Raw genomic sequence first — 19,436 nt, 5'->3', positions numbered from 1 at the left:
ACGTAACAGCTCTGTGGGGGAGGGGACATGCCGGGACTGAAGACAGCAGAGAGCCTAAGCCACCCTTACTTTGTACCACGACCCAGCACGCTGGCCTGTGCCTAGCCCAGGCCCCGCCGCCGTCCGCTCACATCTGCAGCGTGGTGGTGGGACGGCTTAGACTGCCGAGCACTGAGAGGCCGTGGCCTAGAGATGGGCCTGTGTAGTCTCCTCTGCATGTGGGTGCTGGACATTTATGAAGTGTGTCCCTGAGACATTGCCATATGCCCCCAGATATTGTCATCATCACTGGAGTATGTGTTTACCTCATCGAGTGCAGTAAACTATATGCAGGGTGAGTTGAGAGAAGCCACAGCGCGGCACTGGGAGCATCTGGGAGGCGGGCTGGGCCCGCACAGTAGCCTAGTGACTCACCCCACACAGCAGCTGGCAGTGTGAGCAGATGGGTCTGCGCCTCACTCGTTGGCAGAACAAGGACTGGACCTCTCGAGAATAGCTCAGGCTTTGAATGTTCAGTGCACACATGCCAACGATCGGCTGCGTTCGAATCTTCCGCCTTAGATCCCCGCCATTACGGGACAAGAGCCAGTCCTGGGTGCAGGTGGCCACGCCTCTTTGGTTCAGTAGCTAAACTGGGGCTTCGTTCACGGGGTAGATGGGAACGAGTTTGACATTAGACGGGTGATGCCGGCCACAGCTCTTGTTCACAGACACACCTGGTTTCTTGCATCTGACTTAACACTAACCCAGGTCCAACTGTGCAGAAGTCCATGCCAGCATGGACCATGCCAGCCAGCTGCCGCCTGAGATTATCTTCCACAGCCAGGGGCCCAGGGCCGCTCCACCAGCCAGCACGGTTCCCTCGGCGAACCCTTTCGGGAAGACCCTGTGGTCGGTGATTGTCTCCTCACTGTGAAGTTAAATCAAAGGGTTATTTTTATTTTCCCAGAGGTGGTTTTTTCATTTAAGCTTCAATCTTAGTCTCTGTGTGATAAAGACCGTTAGTCATTCCAGAGCCGTCAACAGAGGCGTATTTGGACACCCAGCCCCTGCTCCTGGTACCTGCCTGCCCATCCCTGGTACTGTGCACCCAACTCATCTGCAGGCACCTCCCCACAGCCACCACCCCAAGGACCACCCTCATCTCCCACATGGCAATCTGGCTTGTTCAGCGACACTCACATGGCTGCTTAAGGAAGGCTCTCCACAGTGTCAGCCTCACACCTGGGGCACAGCTTCCCGCCGTCAGTACGTGGAAGCACCACGCTGGCTGGTGGGTCACGTAAACATGCTTTGAAACTCAGTGCAGGTGATAGTCCTGCACAGGAGTCTGCGGAGCCCTGGCTGGTGCTCACGGGGCCCAGAGTGCTTCTTCTGCCTCAGCTGCAAATCAGAGTTTTGCATTTCCCAAGTCTGTTCAGAAGGAACCCGTATTTCATTTGATACATCCATGAGGAAGCTGTTTCTGTTTCTATAACAACTGGCCTTAAGCCATAACCTTAACTAATTACGGTGCCTACATCATCTCCCCAGGGTAGGCTGCCCGGCTCAGAGTGAGATGGACCACATCCCTACCCCGGAAAAAAATGTCTCAGGTGTTAGTATAGAAGCTCTCACCAAGAGTCTGGACATAGGGAAGAGGTAGGGGGAGGGGGACAAGAGGAAGGGAGGTGACATTTTTTGTGTGTCCCTCTTCTAAATGAAATGGTCATGACATCTGTGTCACAAGTTGTGTGACAAAGTCTGGATTGAGCTTGAAATACATACAGTTTCATTTTGTTCAAGTAATTGATGAAATGACCCCTGCAAAGCCTGTGTCATAAATTGTTATGGATTTAAAAGTCACTGGACCTTCAAATCCGTGAGGATGTTTTCTGCATCCTTCTTCCTGTCCTGTAGCATTCAGACACACAGAGTAGATCTCTGTTGGTTTGCTGAGTGAATGCATGAATCGGCATCTGAATCCTGACCCAGGACTTCCCCAATCACACCCCACCATTGTCACTAACACTGCCTATCGCTAGTCCTAACCAGAGCCGGCTCAGATTAGGATCCCCTCCCATCAGGAGGGACCTAGAAATAGCTGCACACGGTAGAACCCAGGACTAGTGGCCTCCAAGGAGCCCCAAGCATCCCTAGGCCCACCCGAAGCCTTGATTTCAGGGTTTTCCCTGTTGAAGGAATGATTCTATTTTTTTTTATTACATATTTCAGACTCCACCAGGGTCAGAGCTCTGCCCTGGTGACTAATGCCTAGGAGCCGGAGGCCTGTCTTTTTTCCAAGTGACTCGATTCTGTACCCTGTGCACCAGCCATTGGCCATCACCCTGCACTGAACAAGTCACCCAGCACCAGCCCCTGACAACACGTTTATCTGCACTCCACCTACCTGATTAAATCTCCTCAAATATTGACAGACAAAGCGAGGTATAATGAGCCCTGCTGATTTCAAATCCAAATTTTCTCTGCCCCTTTGGACATTGAACTTGAGCTTATGAAAGATGCTGATTAGGAATCATATGAGCAGTTGGATCAATTTTCTCAGCCCCATTCCTTGCATATCAGGTCTCACCAATTCTCCAGCGAGAGCCCATCTTGAAGTATGAAACTCTTAAAATTAGAAGCCCTAGTTGTATTGATAGAATCCTTAATTCCCTCATATCTGAATATGAGAAAACTGGCATTTTGTGTGCCCTCTCAGCTTTTAGTAAAACATTGTGAATCTGTGTAAGGAGAAATGGTAATGAGTAGAATATTTGGCTTCCAGATAGCCATGTGCTATGTGTACATATTAATAGGTTCACATTAGTGGAGATTGAATTGGTGATATTTAGCCTTGACATCCCCCAAAATGGGAGGTCATTTTTTTTAAGGAAAGGAGCATTTTGTGTCTGCCTACCCCTTAGGACCTATCTTCCTCTACCCGGCATTGACCCAGCTGCTTCCTTGGGTGGAGCACGGGGCACCCTGCTTTTCCGAGCAACAGCCACCGAAAGGGTATGTGGTGATGACCACAGGGCAAAGGGGAGTTGGGGGAAGTCGTCCTACCCCTGTGTCAGGGCACCGTTTGGCCAGAGCAGCTTTCAAAAGTAGAATTCAGGGGAGCGCCAATGTGCCTGCTCAGACACCCGCGCGAGGTGTACAAGCTAGTGTGCCACTCCACTGTGCCCGACTTCCCTTGTGGGCGCGCCAGGACCAGACTCTCCACGGGTTCGCTCTGAACCTCATGAGCGCACTTGACTAGCTCTCTTTTCCCCTCGCGGTTGTCTCTAAGCCTGACTTCCTGGAAAGCTCCTATCGAGGAATAGAGGGCTCCAGATACACATGGGTACGTCTTCTGGCCACAGCCGCCTGTGAGGGTCACGTGTGTAGGGCCATCGTGAGTGTGAAAGGCACACAGCATCGCTGCTCCCCACGACCCGGCCGTCCTGTTTTCCCTAGACAGGTGCTACGTATCTGTCTTCTCGGGTCTAGGAAACTCACTCAGGAAAAAGATCAGAATATTAAATACAAAAATAAGAGGATATGAAGCACTTTCCTTAACAGAAGTTTTATCTAACATGAAACTGTACCCTGTTGAATTTAGCAGTGAAGTGAGTTCTCTGATATGTTGGTTGGGAGTGGGTCAACTCATGCCTTAAAGTGGATGGTGGAAAGGAAAATGAAATGAGACTGTGGCCACCGCTCAGCCCACACTCGGCATTTGGTGACTTCCAAGTAGATGCTGGTTGATTTCTGCAGTTAGTGGCCACGAGTTCAGTTGGATAAGCATTTGAGGTGGTTGTGCATGATGTCCCCTGCTGCTGCTGTGACCCTGCCGTGGCTGTCACTTCCTTGGAGCAGCAGCAGCTTAGACTGTCAGGGACACACACTGTCCACGAAAGCACCCCTGGGAGAGGCAGGGGAGGCTGGCCAGGTGGCTTTGGCTGGTCCTCAGAGGACCCCCAGGGATGTGCAGGGAGGAGGACCCGTGACAGTCACATTGGATTATTTCCTTCTCTGCCACGGGCAGAAGAAGCAGCTGAGATTGGGGATTTCAGAGCATCAGCTTCGTGAGAATGGTGTTTGAGTCCCAGCTCTGCCGTTTTTGTTTGTTTTTTTTTTCCTAGCTGAGTTCCGCAGAAGCCAGATGCCGAGACAGGATTCAAATGAAAGTGAATCATTAGAAAATGTTCCAGAGAAAAACTGGTAGAGGAGTAGGGAAGTGAGACAGGTCGAGAAACCAAGTAAGGATGTGAAGCCAAGTCATGTCCCCCTGTGGGCGGGGACACAGTAGGGTAAACGTCTGTCTCATGGCCTTTGGAAGCAGTGGCTCAGGTTGTCCAGGTCAGGGCTAACCCCAGGAGGAGGTGCCGTATTTTGCCACGTATAATGTGTACCCACGTTTTGTGCTCATTATACATGGACACAGTGATTACATACCATGGGTATAATCATGGGAATAATAATCCCATGTATAATTTTTCCCTCAAAAAATTTTCCCTAAAAAATTTGGGCAAAAACATGCTCATTATACACAACAAAATATGGGTAAATTCCTAGGCACTGTTCATTCATTGTCCAAGTGCTAATCGAGTTGGCCGTGGGCAGCCAATAGAGGTGTGGTTCTGGGGGCCACAGTGAAAGCACATGGGGAGCCCGTACATGGGAACGGTTAAGGGTCGACATCGGCCTAAGTGCGGACAGCGTCGGCTGCGCTGGCCTCGGCCGTCTCTTACACCCTCTAGCCTGTTTTCTTGTTTGTTCGATGGGAGAAAAATAACTATTTAAAGCCATTAGGGAGGTACCACAGGTCATCCCACTGTGGAGATTCCACAGGAAAGGCACCTGAGTTTTTGGTAACTGCCAACTTCTGCTGGCTCCATGTTGAGTCACGACACACTCCAAGGGCTAAGCAAACATGCAAACTAACCAGATATGTAGAATTCGGATTATAACAATACATATCTAAAAGAAGCAGTTCAGTTGCATAAGAAAGTTATGAAAGCTACAGCTAATGTAAATAATGCCTCTAGAAAACGGTCTATAAGAGGATTCTAGTGTTTCAGATGTTTTCAGCAGAAGAACCAAGACATGACGGCATGTCTCAGTGAGACTATTAACAGTTTTAACGGTGTGTGTGCAGCAGATAAGGTTGACGGAACCCTAGTGGTCTAGTTCTTTCCCTTCGAGTACTAATAAATTTAAGTCTGAAAATACAGCAGGTGGATCTGGAGTGAATTGAGGGGTGTTGGGAGCGATACCTGGTGAGTCCGTTCAGCGACGGTTCATTGAGCATTTGCCCTGTGACAGACAGGACACCACCTAGTCACCAGGTGCCCTGGGGATGGACAGAAATAGGAGGAAAGCCAATGTAGAGCAGTCATCATAGAAGTGTTTCAGCTGCTCCCGTTTTAACTACTTTGTACTTAATCCCTCGGTTAATCCCCACAGCAATGCTAAGAGGAAAGTTCCATTATTACCCTGTTTCAGGTAAGGACACCAAGAATAATTATGTAACGAGTTTACATAACTGGCGAAGGCAAAAGCGCAGGTTCGGCCCAGGCGGTCTGACCCCAGAGTGTGCCCTCCATGCCTCTGGGTCCTGGGATTGCCTCGGAGTGAACTACTTACAGTGCTCACCGATGTGGGCACTGTAGCCCAAGTGCAGAAGTCGCATTTGTTTTACATGACCATGTTTCATACAACCTCACTAAAGAATCGTAGTTATATGAAAAAGACAGGTGGTAATTCCAGGAACCTCTATAAATCCTCTAAGATTCAGTCAGATTCACTAAATTTAATGGAACACTGTCGATTTTGGACCTTATTATTTCTTAGTATATGTGTGTGTGTGTGTGTGATATATTTGTGTATGTGTGTATATGATGTATAAAACTATGAGTATATGTTATTTATGGGTAGATATGTATGGGATGTATAAAATTTATGAAATGTAGGTAATTTCCTCAAAGCAAATGGATGTCTCTTCCTAAGGCTAAATCAGTAGCCAAGGTTTATGGGGACAGGGGCCATACCTGCACCTTTGAGAAAACGACTTCGTGAACAGAACCTTTTGGGCCGCTGAATAACACCCTCTGGTGCCATGAGCCCATTGTCTAAAAGGCTCTCCCGCATTGTTCTGCAGGGGGGAGTCAGGGACTGTCTTACAGACTTGGCTCCTGATTTCCTTTTCTCTATCATGCCTGGGTTCTTCGTGAATGCAGAAGCTGTCCGAGTAAGGCCATCTCCCCTCTCTGCTGGCACGTCTGGAGAAATGTGCCACACACACGCCCACTGAGTGTACGGGACACTTTTGCCTGCCTCTAGGTCTGTACCTCCTTCCCCAAAGCTTTTCCCATTCTTGTAGGATTAACAGTCCCCATTTGGGACATAGGACCTGGGTGAGGCATGTTATTGTTCTGATACCATTTTTTTCTGATAGGATTTGTTCGTATAAACCAGTGGACATGAAACCAAGCTTTCAAAAACAGAAGGCTTCCCATTCACTGGAATTTCTTTGTTGGGATGCTCTTTTAGGAGAAAGGCAAATTGTCAGCAGAGAAAGTTGTATCTAGGACTCATTTAACAACAAACCGGGTGTCCTCTTTGCCATTGGAGATCCTCTAATGGTGCAATGGAAAAAACATCGATCAGCTCACAATTCTGGGTCATGAATCCAGTTCTGTCAGTAATCAGCCCCTGTGGTCACGGGCAAAAGCTCTCAATTTCTCTAAACTCAGTTGCACATCTATTAATAAAACTTTACAGAAAGCTAAGTCTACTCTGTCCCTTTCAACTCCCACAATATTTTTCTGTTATTCCTTAGATGTGGACCTGGTACGCTGCAAGAGATTCCTTCCCAGCAAGCCCTGGCGATCGGTGTTTTTCTTTTAGTCATTTACTAGAGGGAAGACAAGGAAGGCAGGCTAACCCCATCTGCAGATGGTGGGAAGCCAAGGGTAGGGAACATGCTCAGTACAGACATGGGGTTCAGGAAACCGTGACAGCCCACAGTCGTCAAAACTACCGAAGGCCGAAACAGCCGAGACAAAATTTGATAGGAATCAATAAAGTCCTATGGATAGGTTTTTTAAAGATAAAGTTCACAAATGAAGGAAGTGGAAGTCCAGGCTTACAGCAAGTCCTCTAAGAGACTTGACTGTTACTTTGTTCGCTGCAAATATACTGTAACGGAACCGGGACAATGCCACTGCCAAAGTAAACTCGCTGAGGCTGCCTTCGTAGAGGGGGCATCTGGAATAAGGAGAGCACCAGCCCTCGCCCTCCACACTGGCCTAACTGAGCTGGGGTCATCTCGTGAGCCGCAGCCACCCAAGTTTAAGGAGGTGGGCACACAATGCAGTGTACAGATCACATATCACAGAAATGTGCACTTGAACTCTGTGTAATGCTATTAACCAATGTCACCTCAATAAATTTAAGTTAAAAAAAGGTTAAAAGGAAAAAAATTTTAAAAAGATATTGCTAAGCCAGAACAAAACAGACTTACTGGTAAAGACCCTTGAAATCATGTGAGGAACTGGAGATGTTTGATCTGAGGGGGGAAGGAGTAATGGCAATGTGTTATGTCATGGAAGAGGGCTTTCACCAATTACTCTGAGGTAGCATGGTAACCTTGTACAGTACACCAGAAATGTAGACTGGAATCAAACATATTCACGCGTGCCTTTCAGCTCTGTCAGCTTCTGTACCTTGCTCAGAGAGCCACGCAGGAGAATTAAGTAAGAGAGCACGTGAAGTACCTGGCAGACTTACAGGTAAGAGTTAGTTTCAGTAAAGGCTCATCTCCTCTTTGTTTGCCTTCCCTTCACGAGGAGAAAAACAAGGGCAGTTAAGTGGCTGTTCAGGAAAGTACTTTGTGCCGATCACAATGATCCCGAAGTAGAACGAGCGGCAGGCAGACGGTGGGAGCAGACGTGGGAGTGTGGGGCCCGCTAGCTGAGCCCCACTCAACGCCCTGCCCCACTCCGATGCCCCCCACCCCGCCCCTGCGGCTAGCCTAAACACGGCTGCATAGAATAATGGTTTTGATGTTCCATGGGAGGCTTCTGGGTATGATTTCATGTGAATAAATAATTCACCAAATTTGAAAAAGGCAGAAACTCAGTGGATTCTGTGATCCCTGCGGTCTTCTCTTCCCCGTTCTGTGGACGTGCGCATGATTACAAGTGATGGTCCCTGCAGCATGTCCTTTACGGCTGCAGACCCAGTTATCAAAGACCCCAATGTGTCACTCTGCCACGCCTCCTAAGTGAGGGAGTCATTTTGTCAGTTGTGAAAAGGCGCTCAGGTGTGGCCAACCAGAGATGTCTGGCTACCTCCCCGCCTTCTCCACATCCCTGCTGCCCTGCCTGCTTGCCCCAAGGTGGAAGATGGAATTAACTTGCCAGTGTTTTGACTCTGGAATTTTCTTTAAACAGCTGCTATTTAAATGGCCTCAGTCCTCTCCAGCTCTCCACATCAGAGCTTTCACCGTCAGAAACAGTGGGCCTTGCAAACCTTCTGAACTATCTCAGACAGTGAGTTCCTTCTCCTGCTGCATGGAAGCACCCAGGGCTAGTGACACGTGTGCTTTTGGTAAAGGAACAAACGTTCATCCTGGGTCCGCAACCAGTGATCAGACCATGGACCTGCCATTCCCAGGGGTTTGGGTTCATGTGTTTGCATGTTGTTTTTAGGAAGACGACTGAATACAAGAAGTAGTTTTATATGGACCCTGAGGAATTTCCTGCATCCTACATGTAATCAGAACGGTGTTGTTGGATAGGAACTCAGAAAAAAGGGCGACAGGAGATTTCAGAGCCTGAGGGCTTCTCAGCCTTGGCACCACTGACATTTTAGTCCAGATACTTGTGTGTGTGGCGGGGGCGGGTCCTGTGCATTGGAACGTGGTGAGCAGCATCCACCACCTGCACCCTCTCAGTGGGACCAGTAGCACCCAGCCCCCCCAGTGCTAACAGTCAAAAGGTCTCTCGGGGTTGCTAGCCATTCCCTCAGGCAGGGGGACAGGGACGGGCAAATGGCCCCAGCTGAGAACCGCTGGTCTAGACCCCAGGATTGCACATTGGCAAGACAGGGACCAGGGTTGTTGTGGGAGTCAAATTAGATAAAGTATGTTTTAGTGCCTTTAAAAGTAAGACAAATATTTATCCAGATAGTCACAGTACACCCCTTATCTTCTCTTTGTTCATTTGTTCATCTAAGACTTTGAGCCAGGTGCTAGAGACCCATAAATAAATGAACCTTGAGAGGCTTCAAGGTCTTCCAGGTACACTAAAAGGTTAGAAGGAAAAGGGAGAGCCTGTGAGACACCCCGTAGTAAGCGTCTGTATACCACATGCACGAAATGTGGTGGGAACCGAGGAAGGGGGGCTGCCTTCCAACCAGCCCTGGAAAACCAGCAGGGCTGTGGGGCCGAAGGTCTGCAGCAATTACCAGTTGACTAATTACAACTAATTCCTTTTCATGCCACGCCACGTATTCCAGCAGTTTTGCCAGAGGTATTAAAGGTGCGTGCTGACAGCAGTGTTCAGCACAGATTAAGGTGTCATCATTTTTTGAGGGCTATGAAATCTGAATGAGCAACTTAAGAACTGAAGCTGTCACAGGCATCTGTCATCTTCCCCTGTCCTTGTTCATTTCTGCTCCAGTGATCACAAAGCAAACAAACAAAAAAAGTAAATGAAGATACAACTCCAGCCCAGATTTCCTTAAGCAGAGTCACCATTTCAGAGATGTGGGGTCACACTGGGTCAAAGTGGGAGCTCGGTCCTGAAGATGCTCTTCAGGTGGACCTTGGTCAGTTCATTTCAGGTCTGTTGATTCAAAAAGAAACATTCTTAGCACCGTGGACACCTGCTAGAGACTCCAAATCTTACACTGTATATCTAGATAGAAAAAAATCTGCCCATGTACTTACCTGCTAGTGCCAAGGAGACTGGATGGGTCATCACGGAAGGAATAGAACGATTGAGCTTTCCTCTAGCACAGGTGTCCGACCTTTTGGCGGCTCTGGGCCACACTGGGAGAGGAAGAGTTGTCTTGGGCCACACATTAAGTGCACAGACACTAATGAAAACTGATGAGCAAAAAAAGTTTCAAGTAAAAGTGAGGTGTTGCGTTGGGCAGCCCACAGCCCATGGTCGGTGGGTTGCACGCCCCTGAGGGTGCTGTCCGTGGAATGATCACTAGTAAGGAGACCCTGTATGAAAGCTGGGGTGCCCGATGGAGCTGTATGTACATTAAAGGCTGCAGCGTGTCTCCCTCTGAGCCTCCCCCCATGACTTTACTGAGTCACGGGTTGAGTAGAGCAAAAGCGGTTAGCTTTAGTGCCTGCTGCACTAATGGTTCTGCGTCACGTGTGTTTTGGAAGAGCCCTCTTGGAGCCTGTCACTCACACGTGTTTACGAGGAATGCAACCACTGAAACATCAGCTAACACGTCCCGGTGAATGCACAGTCACATCTGAGTGCCTCCAGCGCTTCCTGTCCCTTCCCTTTGACAGCTTCCAGAACTGGAGGCTGCAGGGGTGACCTGGGAGACGCAGATGAGCGTGGATTAAAGACGTGTGGGAGAGTGCGGGAGCTGCAAAGCCAGCTCTTGAAATTAATGTAATTGGTATGCGATTAAATTTCCTCCATCTAAGACCTGCCTTTTACCACGAGAGACATTAATCTCCACATTTAAGTTTCCATTAACGTGGAACATTCCACATACCAGTCACCCATGCCTTCGCCATGATCATGCCACACGTTTTCCCCAGTATTGCAAGCAAAGTAACAGACAAGCGGCTGACGGGACCTTGTGGTGCACTCAGAATCCTTGTGAAAACTTTCCCAGCAATTTTTCATCTACATGTGATCATGTTTGTGAGAAACAAATGTGCCAACATGGGCATGAGCACGGTCCAGTGGCCCCGATTGGGCCGTTCACTGTGAACACCTAGTCTGTGTCATGATTTATACATCAGAAACTTAGTAAGTTCATGTCCTATCTCCAGGTCCAGCTGATTGTCTTCAGCCTCCCTCACTTGGAGAAAATATGTATGCTTTTCATAAAGCTACCAGGAGTCAATTCATTCGCCAAAATATTTTGAACACCGACTATGTGCCAGGCACTATTCCAAGTGCTTGAATGCCTCAGTGAACGAGAAAGACAAACATTCCAGCTGTCACGAAGCTTTCCTCAGCAAGATGTATGTGGGGGTGGGGGGACCGTGTGGCAGATAATAGGCTACACAACAATAGTTAAATGATCTAGCGTCTTAGTAGGTGGGAAGGGCTATGGAAAACCAGTCCATTCGTTCCTCATTGGAGCGGATCCAGAAGTTGACTTTGAATATTTTATATGCACCCTCTAAGTTTGAAATGTTGGAAACCAACTCAAAATAATTTGACACTTCACGCGTCCTTGTGCTCCATCCAGAGGCTGCGGCACAGATTCTCTCTGGTGACTGATGGGGAACCCCGGGCCCAAAGGGGACTGGCAGGAGTGGGGCCCCAGGTGCTGGAATCAACTTAAAAATCTGTAGTGAAATCCTGCAGAGTTCGGCAGGTCTTCAGGTGCGTGGTGAGTTGGCGTCCCTGTGGCAGAGCAGGCAAGGGCAGAGACACTTTGAGATTCGTGAATCAGGTTGAGACAAGAGCCTCATGGCATCGCTCTGCTCTCTTATGTGGCAAGTCGGCCATTGAAGTGTTCCCCCCGATGGACATGCCCTTGCTCATCTGTCTCGCTCACCACTGACCACTGACCATGTCCTTGGGCTTCCAGGAGCACCAGAGGTATGGCCAGGGGTGGGTCTGCTGGGCTTGCCATCCTGGCTTTCTCCTGGTCCTGTCCCCATTCCTGTTCTGCATGTAACCTGGACTTGGCCATCATGGATAGAGTCCCACTAAATCGCTTGATGAAAACAGTGTTTGTAAATCCGGGTTAAGAATAGAATTTAAAGGGCACCACAGATTGGAATGGAATGGAATAAACAAAGTCAATGCCATGGCTTCTCCACTTATGCCCCTAAGGCTGCCTCACTGGAACTTGGGTTCCCCAACTGTAAAAGGGGCTTTAAATCTTCGTACCCACAAGCTGGCGTGAGGACAGAAAGGTTAAGAGAGTGTGTCTGTAGTAACACTGAGAACTGTCCACGGCAATTCACACTCTGGCAGTTTCAGTTACTTCTGTCCGCTTTCTCTAAGGACAGGTTGGGGACGGGTTGGACAAGTTCACTGTCATTTCAAAGGTTGCTTTCAGAAAGGACCTCAGGCACCCAGTGAGACCAACCTTAGCTGTTTCTCAGAATAAGCTGGGAGTTTTTTGAAAAATACCGATTCATAAGCTCCAAACCTAGAGATTATGATGCCTCAGATGGACAGCAAGGCCCTGGAGCTTGCTTGCTTGCATGTTTTGCATTTGTGATTGTCTATTTTAGGAAAACTCCAAACATGAATCTGGAGATCAGCTCGTTTAGGAAACCTTGCTCCAACTTCCTACTAGTGCTGACCTCCTCTTTTCATCCCTGGCTTCACTTGGAAGTGGAAAACCATTAACTACTCAACCTCTCATCCTTCCTACTCAGTGCACTTGTCCCCTTGCATCCCCATCACTTGGCACCCCACCTTGACAGCTGCTGTTGCCAAGCATCCACGTTAATCTACTCTGATAGCCTCGCCTTTCCACCTGCTGCCCTCTAGTGGAGGTACTGACAAGCAGCAAATGTAAATGGCTCCAATGTAAATGGCAGCCTCAAGGGTTGGCCAGTCCCAGCTGGTGAGCTGGCCGGGTCAGTGCAGGTCCCCACAGAGATGTCCACAGACCACAGCTATGAGAGAAATCATAAACCTCAACCTGTCTGAACACTGTTTGCACACAACTTACATTTAGAGCAGAGCTTTATAAGACTTTGGCATCTATTTATGGTTTATATCCAGGTTTCAGAAGTTTACCTGGAAGGGATTAGCCTTGGGATATTTTTGCTTCTTTGTCCTTCACGTCCTTTGCCATCGTTTACCCAAATTCCACCTCGTGCAAAAAGGAGGCGGATCTTCTCGACCTCTCCCAGTCTTGGGATTTTTCTAATCTTGGCCCCCAAAATGAAAGGGCATGTTTATTTCATCCTTGCAGATTTGAAGATTTTAGTTCCAGGAGAAGGGGACCGACGTGAACTCATGTTGACAGTGTTACGAGCACTTGGGCGAGGGATTCGCCTGGCTCCCCTCCGAGAGCCGGTGAGGGGCCTGTTGCGCACCCTTGAGAAGGCTCGGTTTGAGAAGGTGGTGGCACATCACCCAGAGAGGCAGAGCCAGAACCAGCGCCCAGGCCGGCGAATGGACAGCCCTGAGGAGTTCCTGCCGCGTGCAGGTCTGCCCCACGCGGCAACTGTGCGGTCTTCCACGTGGTAGTAAAGAGATACTAGCACTCACGGTAAATGATGTTAGGTTTCGTGGTACTATTTTCATAGGAAAATTATTCCACGTGTCTTTCCATTGATGTTTAATCATCAGTGCATCCCTGCAACCTCCCCAGTCCCTCATTTTAGGACTCTTGCATCCAGAATTGGTTGGCACAGGGACTTGGCAGGTGGGTGGGTTTGGGCAGGAGGTGTGGATGGCAGAAGTGGCAAACCTGGTGCGATGTTGAGAATAGGTATAACAAGGCAGACACTGCCTACTCCTGCAAGCTGGGGTGAAATGGAATCGTTATCGCTATGACCCAGAGGAGCAGGAGCCCCAGGCCCAGCACCGTGAAAAGGATAAACTCATGCAGGCGTGGTGAGCTCGTGGGGTCCGGTGGGGCTGGACACACACACACACACACACACACACACACACACACACACACACACGCAGTTTAATGCTCCGCCTCCAGCCTGGGTTTACCCTTTTTATGTTGGTAGTTTTTCACTCTTCTCCTTGATTGTTAACATCTTGGTAAGTGATTTTTTTAATTAATATTTTTTCTGAAGGAACATAGAAAATATAAGATTTCATTTGACCGATTTCTCTCTTCTTTCTACCCTTTGTGACTACCTTTGGAAGACTGTCCTACAACCTAATTAACTTCTCGACTGGAATGTGTGTGCGAGTGTGTGCACGCGCACGGCACACACACTCACAACTCGCCCCTAACTGCTTTCCTTCTTCTTGTAATGAGAGAAGACACAGCTGTAAGTGGGTAAGAGAATGTGCTTTGAGTCCCAGCCCCAGCCCGTCCTCTACGGAGAGCAGGATCTTCACTCCCTGCCCTCCTGCCTTGTTGGACTTCGTTAACCTCGGCCGGGGACTCGAACTTGACTGAGGCTCAGCTTCCCCTCCAAAGTCAGGACCTTATTACACAGGTGCCTGACTGGAACAGGCTTGTCCACAGTGTGCTTCAGGGTCTTCCCAGTCTGTGAGCGGCCCCTTCTGTCCTGTGGCCGATGACACCTCTGCCGGTGAATGGACATCGTATTCATTGACCTTAACTAGCCATCGGTGGTGTCTGAATGCTACAGCTTGATGAATGTGACTTTGCTTTCCCGTCTGGTGGGTACTCAGCCGAGAGGACTGCCTCTGGCTGGATTTCTCTCCTGTGATGTTTCTGGTTCATGGATAGCCTAAAAACAAACACTAAACTGACATACTTAAAAAGATCCTAGGTTAAGCCTTGACACAAACACATGGGCTTATGTAAATAGTGGCATCTCATTTTCCATCTCATTTTATTTTGTCTCAAGTTCGAGTTGAGGTTGGGCACACCTGTCAGCGGAAAGCTGAGCTCCGGGTGGGGGGCCGTTCTCCACACCCCATCCTGGAATGCCCCCCCACTGCAGTTCCCTGCGCTTCCTCCCCACAGCCAGGCTCCACCAGCGCACAGGTCCAAGAAGCAGAGCCACACACCCTGCTGCCGCCTTCTGCTTCATACTTACTTAGTCTGTTACTGCTCTGATGGTTCACTTGTTTAAAATCAAACTTAAAAAAAAAAAGAACTTGATCCCCGAAGTTTGTGCACCTTAAGTTTCAGGAATCTAAGGAATAATCATCTCTTTATTTTGTGATGACTAGTAAAGGTACAGGTATAACCCCTGCGGCAAGCTTGAAAATAAACAAGGGAGTTGGCATGGCAGAGGAAGGGAACCTGGCTGAGCCAGCGGGGCTCCGAAGCGCAGGTGGCCATCGGCAGGGAGGCGGCACAGCCGGGAGCAGCGCAGAGAGCCGGCTGCGTGCGACCCCTGCCTCTGCCACCCACAGAGCGTGTGACCTTGGGGAAGCTACTTCACCTCTCTCTGCCTCAGTTTCCTCGTGTGTGAAAGGGGGATCATGCAGGTTGTCGTGAGCATTAAATAAGTTCATACCTGTAAAGAAGTCTCACATCTATCTGACACAGCCGTGCTCAATAAATGTGAGCTGTCTTGTTATAAAAGTAAAGAAAGAGCCCTGACTGGTGTGACTCAGTGGATTGAGTGTCATCCCACAAACCGAAAGGTCACTGGTTTGATTCCCAGTTGGACACAGGCTTGGGTTGCGGGGTTTAGTCCCCAATCGGGGCACATAGGAGAGGCAGCCAATTGATGTTTCTCTCCCTCTCCTTCTCCCTCCCGTCCCCTCTCTCTAAAAATAAATAAATAAAATCCTTAAAAAGTGGAGAAAAAGAGAACTCAGACTCGTAGGGTTTGGTGGGTTGAGAAAATGGCCTTTCGTCCGCCTCCTCTGCCCGCTCCGACCACACGTTGCTCAGTTCCAATCCGCCCGCTGCCCATTTCTCGTCCTCCTGGCTTGAGAATGTTCAGCAGACGATTAAAGACAAGCAGACATGTGCACTTGGGAGGGTGCCAAGCTTTTTGTGTACTTTCCAGCTGAAGTGACGTGTGCCCAGCAGTCCCGGGCTGTAGGACAACATGAAGCTTTTTTCCTTAAGAAAGGAGTTTAACTTTTCAAAACTGGAGGGTTCTCTTCGTATGGATTGATGGGAAGGGGCTTAGCGACCCGAGAGGACAGGTGGGCCAGGGAACTAATGGGTGGACACTGGGGGTATCATCGTCTTATCGGGGATCTGAAAAGCTCGCCTGTCTTCTTACTTCACCAACCTGTGGGTTTAGCTGCTGGGTTCTCGACGGTGCGAATGGAAGTCGCAGTCCAGAAGCAGAGTTGTCCCCAGGCCCTCGGCCCTCCCGTGTGTCTTTCTAGGCTCCCTGCTCCTCACCCTCCTCAGTGAGGCCCCACTGACCTCAGAGGGCCTTTCTTGCCAGGCCGTGAAGTGCCTCTGAGCCAGAGGACTGGGACCACAGCCAGATCTGAATGAAGGTGCGAAATGGATGACTAAAAAAAGCCCAAACACGTGGCCCTGGGCACGGCAGATGCCCGTGGTTATAAATAACATGGATAGGGAAAGGGGGAGAGGGTCAGAGTAATAACCTATTGTCCAGTACGTGAGGTCAGTCTCACCATTTCCAACACTGAACTTAAAAGTGATAGACAACTTTAAAAAACAGGCTCCCTGAATCAAAAGAACTCCACCTGGGCTTATTTGTTTTCTTATTGAGATGTTTTCAAGTTTGGCAGAAAGCATTTTTAAACAGGATTTCTTCTATTTGGAATACATTGAAGAAGTTGTATAATTTTCAAATGAGCGAATGAAAACAAAACAAAATCAAGAAACAAACTCCATAAGGGGACTTATGCCTTTCGGAGGGGATCTAAGGCTGAGAGGCTACAGAAATGGGAATATTCACTAAAATGGTTTCCTTCTCCTCCAACTAAACCCACCATTACAGGGGGGTGGATGGACCTAAACCAGCACGAATAAGGACAAAAGGAAACCACTAACTTGGGAAAGTTTTCTTTTTCTCCCCCCCCCTTTCTGTTTTTGGATTTGTTTTTCCTTGTATCAAAACCAAACGGGATTTGAATTCTGGTCCAGAACTCCCAAGACCAGGGGTCAGGGAAAGCCAGTGGGAGGCTGGAATCTGCGATGCTATCACGGCTGCAGCCCCTCCTCCGTCCTCCCTGGGAGTCCTGAGCAAACACAACTGCCTGCCTTCCTGTTTAGCAAGAGAAAGTGTTGCTCCTTCTCTTTCACATGGGGCTGTGAGCTTCGGGGGATATCTTTGCTGTTGTTCCTTTAAAGGAACAGACACTTGCTTGTTCTGTTCACAAGCCCTTTCCCCAGCATAGGGAGACGGCGACTGACTAACGAACAAGATAAGCTTGAACAACTGGGACCACATCCCTCTTCTCCAGGAGCTAGACCTTGTTTCCCGTCCTCCACCACTTCTTCCTACCCCACCTCCATCTCCTCCGAACTCTGTGGGTATGTGTGGGCCCCTCACTGTGCCTCCTCCTCTTCCTGGAAGAGTGACCCGTTGACTCAGGGCCAGTCTTCGGAGAAGGAAATGAACTTGTCTTCTGTCCTTGCCAGAACCCTCGTCTCTGCTGCACTGGGGAGACCAAGACGTCTGGTGTTAATGTGGGCATCGTTGAACGTCGTGATCATTGGCATCTGCTTTGAATCTCTTGTTCAAAAATCAAAATGGTGCCTCCAGTGAGATGCATCTTCTGGGGGTGTCAGCAAAGCTTCCCCCCAGGCCTTGCTAGGGGGGGGATGGCCCAGGCTTTGCCGGCTGGTGCTCAGCAGGGGCGTGTGATGACATGGAGTGCCCTGTACATTTGCAGGAGAATTGCACATTCGAACTTGGGACTTGACTTTTTCTCCAAATTCACTGGGGAATTTTAGCTGATTTTAGTGTACCAGTTGCATCAAATGTGATCTTTTAGATTGGAGATGCTGTTCTTCCTGGGAAATCATGGACCAGGCTGTTCTGAGTGCTTTAATTAACTTCTTGGGTCAACTGTTGACCTATCAGTGAGTTCACTCATGTTTATACAACATACTGAGAGATACTGTATCACCTGCCTCACTGCCACCGAGAAACAACATATGAGCCGTACTGTCCTCAACAGTAGGTAGCCGCCTCCTGACGGAAGTGGAATGTGCTTCCTGTAACGATTCCTTCTCAGTGAGCCCGTGCTGGCTTCCTCTGGCCTGCTGTTCCCCGCTAAGTACTCATACACAGTCGAACAGTCCACCCTAGAATGTTACTGGGGACTGAGTTTAAAGGTGTCCAGTTCTTGAACCTATTCAAACCTTGGCATATCTCCTGTTTTTGGTCTCCAAATGTGCTCAGAAATAACCTGTGGTTTATTGCTCCATTTATGCTTTCAGGATCCAGAGTAAAATTCGTCTGACTGCGAACATTTGAACTCGTCATTAGCTTTGAGATTGTGCTTATTGTCTCACTGGCTTTAGCCTTCAGTTTTATTAACATACTTATTCTACACCCTCCAGACCCCACAACATTGCCCTTGACTGAGAAGCGGGAAGTTCAGTACAGGTTCCCCTTTGCTTTCCCTTCTCAGAGCTGGGTCGGCTTTTCTTATTGTTTTCATAGGATTTTAGATTTTTGTGGGATGAGAAAAATGTATTTGCTTATAGCTTTACCTTTTAAGTGTAAAATTCTGAACTATTCATTATTGCCCATTGCTTTTTAGAAAAATAGTGTATAGAGTCTGTGTTTGTGTGAGTGTTGTGTGTGTGGTGCATGGCGCATGTCTGTACGTGTGTTATGTGTGTACATACTTGTGTATTTCTTCAGGACTAACTTGGCCTCTTCAGTCCGTCCTGAATATTTCAAGGTCTTTTGTGCTACATGTGAGCATACAGCTACCCATGCATGAGGTTTGACGTAAGGTGGAGATGATTCCTTTGAATTAAGTTGTTATCCTTGGAATAAATAACAGGAGTCAAAATGACAATGTAAACATAGCATATCATGAGCTTCGTTACCATTCCTTGGCAGGACCAGGTGAACCCCAAGCTGTCAGGTGCAGGCGGAGGGAACAGCAGTGAGACAGGCAGAGCAGTGAGGGCCAGCTGGCGGCGGAAATGCTCTGGGGCCCCCGGAGTCAGCGGGACAGCATTAGAAGTCGGGCAGGAGAAGGGCAACATGAACTGGTTGCTCATTCATTTCACCATACACGTCTATTGCGGGCATGCTGCATGCCTGGCATCATCCTGGGGTCACTGACAAGAGGGAGAAAAATGCACAATGGAGTGAGACTAAATGGGACGCAACCCCCGTCCACCCTCAGTCCCAGCAGGGCCAGTCAATAGGTGGTTCTGCTGCTCTGCCCTGAACGTACAACCAAACACTTAGTCGAAGGAATAAGCTATGAACAGCTCCTACTTTGACACATCATGTGTAAAATAAGAACAACATCTCGGGAGCGTCTATATGTAGCCATGTAAAGAGGGTTAAGGTTAAAGTCGGAAAGGAAAGAGCAGTGTTTCTGTGGGGAGAGTTGGAAGACGGTTTTCTACCCAGCTACTGGAAACGATGTTTTCGTTCTCTCCTTTCCTTTGCTTGCTGACTTGTAGTGACTTTAGTAGGGGACAGTGTAGGGGAC

The 19,436-nt window shown here is 48.7% G+C and overlaps 1 protein-coding gene across 4 annotated transcripts in view; it reads left to right on the top strand.

The window, feature by feature from the left end:
* The window catches only part of GHR (growth hormone receptor), a 217,114-nt gene that overhangs the window by 107,997 nt on the left and 89,681 nt on the right, over positions 1-19,436 (top strand). For 2 of the 4 annotated variants that reach the window (XM_053657235.1, XM_053657234.1), the window contains exon 3: positions 7,677-7,760. The exons of the other annotated variants lie outside the window; for them this stretch is intronic. In XM_053657235.1, the coding sequence (XP_053513210.1) occupies positions 7,677-7,760 (84 nt within the window). The remainder of the gene's footprint in view (positions 1-7,676; positions 7,761-19,436) is intronic. 4 annotated transcript variants of the gene reach the window in all.

Source organism: Artibeus jamaicensis, unplaced genomic scaffold (genome assembly GCF_021234435.1).
Source record: "Artibeus jamaicensis isolate MK-2021 breed Jamaican fruit bat unplaced genomic scaffold, CSHL_Jam_final scaffold_369, whole genome shotgun sequence".
Classification (NCBI taxonomy): domain Eukaryota; kingdom Metazoa; phylum Chordata; class Mammalia; order Chiroptera; family Phyllostomidae; genus Artibeus; species Artibeus jamaicensis.
Note: the sequence above shows the minus strand (reverse complement) of the source record. Positions and strands in the feature narration are given on the sequence as shown.